Source organism: Oryzias melastigma, linkage group LG24 (genome assembly GCF_002922805.2).
Source record: "Oryzias melastigma strain HK-1 linkage group LG24, ASM292280v2, whole genome shotgun sequence".
NCBI lineage: Eukaryota > Metazoa > Chordata > Actinopteri > Beloniformes > Adrianichthyidae > Oryzias > Oryzias melastigma.
In genome coordinates, this window is record NC_050535.1 from 1,674,524 (window position 1) to 1,678,733 (window position 4,210).

Below are 4,210 nucleotides of genomic sequence, written 5' to 3' on the forward strand. Positions count from 1 at the left end.
AATGTTCGATAATTAAGTTAAAATTGTCACATCAAATACACAGTCTTCGTGTTTTTTGTTTGAATAAAGAACAAAAATGTTTGTCCTCTGGGAGCGGCTGTTGAATGTGTCCTAATCAAGCATGTTGATTGTTGGGTGAAGCTGACCACACGGATCCTGGAGGCCCACCAGAACATCGCACACCTTTCTCTGATGGACGCCAAGATGCGCTTCATCAAAGCCTGGCAGTCGCTGCCAGATTTCGGCATCAACTACTACATCGTCAGGTACTCTACACAAACACAAACAACCTCCCCACTTTACTTTTTTGTTTATTCTCGTGACGACGACCTTCTCCTCAAATGACGGTGACTGACGTGGATGTTTGACCGACAACATCCCCACAATCACCGACTGAATTAGAAATTGATCGAAATTTTCTCCAAAAAACTGCTTAGTTTTCCTGCAGATTATAAAAAAATGAAAAACAGTTTTGTACTGAGTCGGGCTCTGTAATTATTGTTTTTGATTTCCGTTCGAGTTTAAATATCTTATTGTTTTATAAAAGACAAATCAACTGACTTGTAACTTTTCAGTTTATTAATGAAACAAGTTTTATTTTCTTTACATCAAATCTTAAAAATGTGAAGGTTTGTGTTGTTTGTTTAGGGACAATTGAAATTTTTATGTGACAATTTTATTTAATTTTTAAGACAAATTCACTGCAATAAATTTGTAAATATAAGTATAAAAGTGTAATTCAGGAGTGATTTTAAAAGTTTTTCATTGGTTTCAAAACCTTTTCAAAATAAAGTTCCAGTAGGAGTCCTCGAGGACCGGGAGGTCCTCTGTCCAGTCTGAACTCGAACTTACAGCAAAGTTTAATTCACTTTCTCAGGATCTTGTTTGTGGAACGATCTCCCAGAATCCCTCAGGCTGCAGAAACTTCATGTTTTAAAAAAAAACCTTTTAAATCTGGATTTAGCTGAAACTTATTTGATATTTAAATTATTTTATGCTACTTCTGTTTTTACCTATTTGAACTTTTTTATTCACTCTTAGTGGTTTGTATCTGTCCGTTAAGATTTATTTATTATTGTATTTTTTTTAGAATATTTCTTTTCCCTTTTTTAGTCTTGCTTTTGTTTTTTTTAAATCTTTTTATGTTTAGCATTTCGAGTTGCATCAGTCGGAAAACAATTTGTTTTAAAAGTCTGTAATTCTAGTCTCACTTTAAGACGATTAGTGAAGAAATACAGAATTGTTTTGACTAAAATTGGATATATTTTGAGAGTGGGAAAAAAACACCTAATTTAAAGATTTCTTTAAACTTTAAACTTCGTTTTTTGTGGGAAATAATTATTTTAGGACACTAGTATTTTCAATTATGAATTGTTTATTGTTTGTACCTGTTAGACAAAGTACAACTGTTTTAACATTGTGAACAATTAGAAACAGTAGAAGAAAAATGTTTGTAATCGATCTTTTCCTTTAACATGAGCACAGAACGATGACAGAAGCAAAATCACATCTTTATAAATTCAAATCCTGATCCACTTTAGTCGCTTATTAGCATTTGTCCTGGTCGTCTAATTTTCTGTTTTTAAACATTTTTTAACATATGTGTTTGAATATTCTGTGTATATCTAAATATGTTTGTTTGTAACTAATTTACTGATTTAATTTAGTTTTAAAAGAGCAAAACAGCAAAAATTATAATAAGAAATCTCACCAAGATAAACAAAAACAGATTTTTTTCACTTATAATAAGGAAAAACGTGTTATTCTTATAACTTCTCCAGAAAAATACTTTTTTTCTGATGTTCAAGAAACTCGATGATGGTCTTGGATTTGGTTCCAGATTCAAAGGGAGTAAAAAAGACGAGATCCTGGGGATTTCCTACAACCGGCTGATCCGCATCGACATGTCCACCGGCCTGCTCCTCACCACCTGGAGGTTTGCCAACATGAAGCAGTGGAACGTCAACTGGGAAGTGAGACAGGTGAGGCAGACCGCTCACGAGCTGCAACCCGCCGAGGACGCCGGTTCTCACCGCGGCGCCTTTCTCCTTCCAGGTGATGATCGAGTTCGACCACAACGTGAGCATCGCCTTCAGCTGTTTGAGCTGCGACTGCAAGGTGGTGCACGAGTTCATCGGGGGCTACATTTTCCTCTCCACGCGATCCAAAGACCAGAACGAAACCTTAGATGAAGAACTCTTCCTGAAACTTACGGGAGGCCAAGAATGACCGAAATATGAACTCTACGGCGCAGCTTAAACCCTGAAATCCAAACGATTGTCAGACACTCGATTCTCTTGTAGTTGGAAAAAGGATTTTGGTTTTTATATGATCTTAATATGCTTGTGTAAATATTTAGGTAATATTTGTTTCTCAGTACTTGGAAGAACTGCACTGAGAGATCAGCTTTTGTACGGTGAGTAAATGCTCTCCTTTTAAATGTTTAAACAATTAAAAAACATGTTTTTTTGTGGTTTTTCATCTGTTTTAACTTTTTTATTTTTCGACAATCTTAATTTTAAGACAATTTTGTTTTTGTAGTGAAAACAATAAAAATTATCTGTCATACCGCAACCATAGTCTTTTATTTTTTGTTTGCTTTTACAAACTCACTCGACCCTAATCTGAAATAAACCAACCAATCAACTCAACTGTGCATATCCTGATTAGTTTAATGACACTTTTTAGTTCAACCTGTATAAATACAAATGTAACATAAATTTTATTCATTTTTTTTTTTTATTTTGTTTTTTAAGTGTTGAGTTTTTAAGAGAAAACCCAGAAACAGAATAAATGTTATTTATCATTTCAACATTGCACCTGATAAACTTCGGTTTGGTTTTGTCTTTCATCTATTTAGTGAATATTTTATGTATGCAGACGACCTGGTGTTCTTTATTCATGGTCGCACAAAAGACTGTTGCAGCTAAGAAGTGCAGTTTACAGATAAATATCTCTAAAACCTTTATTTCACTAAAATAAATAAAATATCTGATCTTGACATACATGTTAATGGAGAAAAAACACATAATGGTCCAGAAACTACAATTCTGGATACTTTAATCATGTTAAACAAGTGTTTATTTTTATGACACTGACCACTTTTAAATAAATATTTATTAATATTAAATATTTTTCCCCAAAATATATATTATTTAATGATTTTTTTTTAAATGGGCCAATTTTTGTATTTTAATTTATATTTACAAATCAATGTATCTACTTACAAATAAGGCTGGATACCTTAATAATTTTATCCTCATTGAGATTCTTTATTTGGATGTGTTACAAGTATGCTAAATGTGAGGCAGTAAACTTGAATGATAGTGTTTTCCATCCATCCATCCATCTTCCTGACCGCTTCCTCCCTTTCGGGGTCGCGGGGTGCTGGAGCCTAACCCGGCTACTGAAGGGCGAAGGCGGGGTACACCCTGGACAGGTCTCCAGTCTGTCGCAGGGCCTCAATCACACACACATCCACTCTCACATTCACACATAGGGGCAATTTAGAGTCACCAATTAACCTATGAAGCATGTTTTTGGACGATGGGTGGAAGCCGGAGTCCCCGGTGAAAACCCACGCATGCACGGGGAGAACATGCAAACTCCACACAGAAAGGTCCCAGCCGGGATTCGAACTGGGGCCTTCTCGCTGTGAGGCAAGAGCGCTAACCACTGCGCCACCGTGCAGCCCGATAGTGTTTCATGTATTTATTTATTTTTTTACTGAACATGATAGAACATATTGTGACTTAACAAAAAACAATTAGTAATTGCAGCCAGAAGAAACAAAAACAGAATACCAGATGACGGATAACCAAAATAATCTTAAATTTAGTAATACGATGCTTTTTTTTATCCAGTTATATCAAGGAGAAAAGAAAAAATAGAAAAAACAAATAAAACAAATAATATATGTTTTCATATCATAACAATATGATATTACAGAGTCACTTAAAGGACATAGAAGATACGGGAGGGAAATTAAGTATCTGGTAAGCACAAGATACTATCTTAGGTATTTTTCAGTGTCCCTTTTAGGGGCTCCGTATATGAATTAAGGCTGAAAATATATTTTCTCCTATTTAATCTAAGTCACATATTTTTGAAATTCCATTTACATTCTATATTACACTTCACACTTGTTTTAAATATGTTAAAGATTTTATGTCAATTTCCAGTTCAGGTTACTAAATTTTACAAAAAGAAA

General features: G+C 34.4%; 1 protein-coding gene across 4 annotated transcripts in view; it reads left to right on the plus strand.

The window, feature by feature from the left end:
• fermt1 (fermitin family member 1) overlaps positions 1–2,557 on the plus strand; it is a 16,525-nt gene extending 13,968 nt beyond the window's left edge. For 2 of the 4 annotated variants that reach the window (XM_024291715.2, XM_024291716.2), the window contains exons 14-16: positions 142–266; positions 1,841–1,982; positions 2,056–2,556. In XM_024291715.2, the coding sequence (XP_024147483.1) occupies positions 142–266; positions 1,841–1,982; positions 2,056–2,229 (441 nt within the window). In that variant the 3' untranslated portion in view covers positions 2,230–2,556. Of the gene's footprint in view, positions 1–141; positions 267–1,840; positions 1,983–2,055 lie in introns of all 4 variants that reach the window. The other 2 variants (XM_024291718.2, XM_024291717.2) reach the window with 1 other exon arrangement.
• Positions 2,558–4,210: the final 1,653 nt, after the last annotated feature.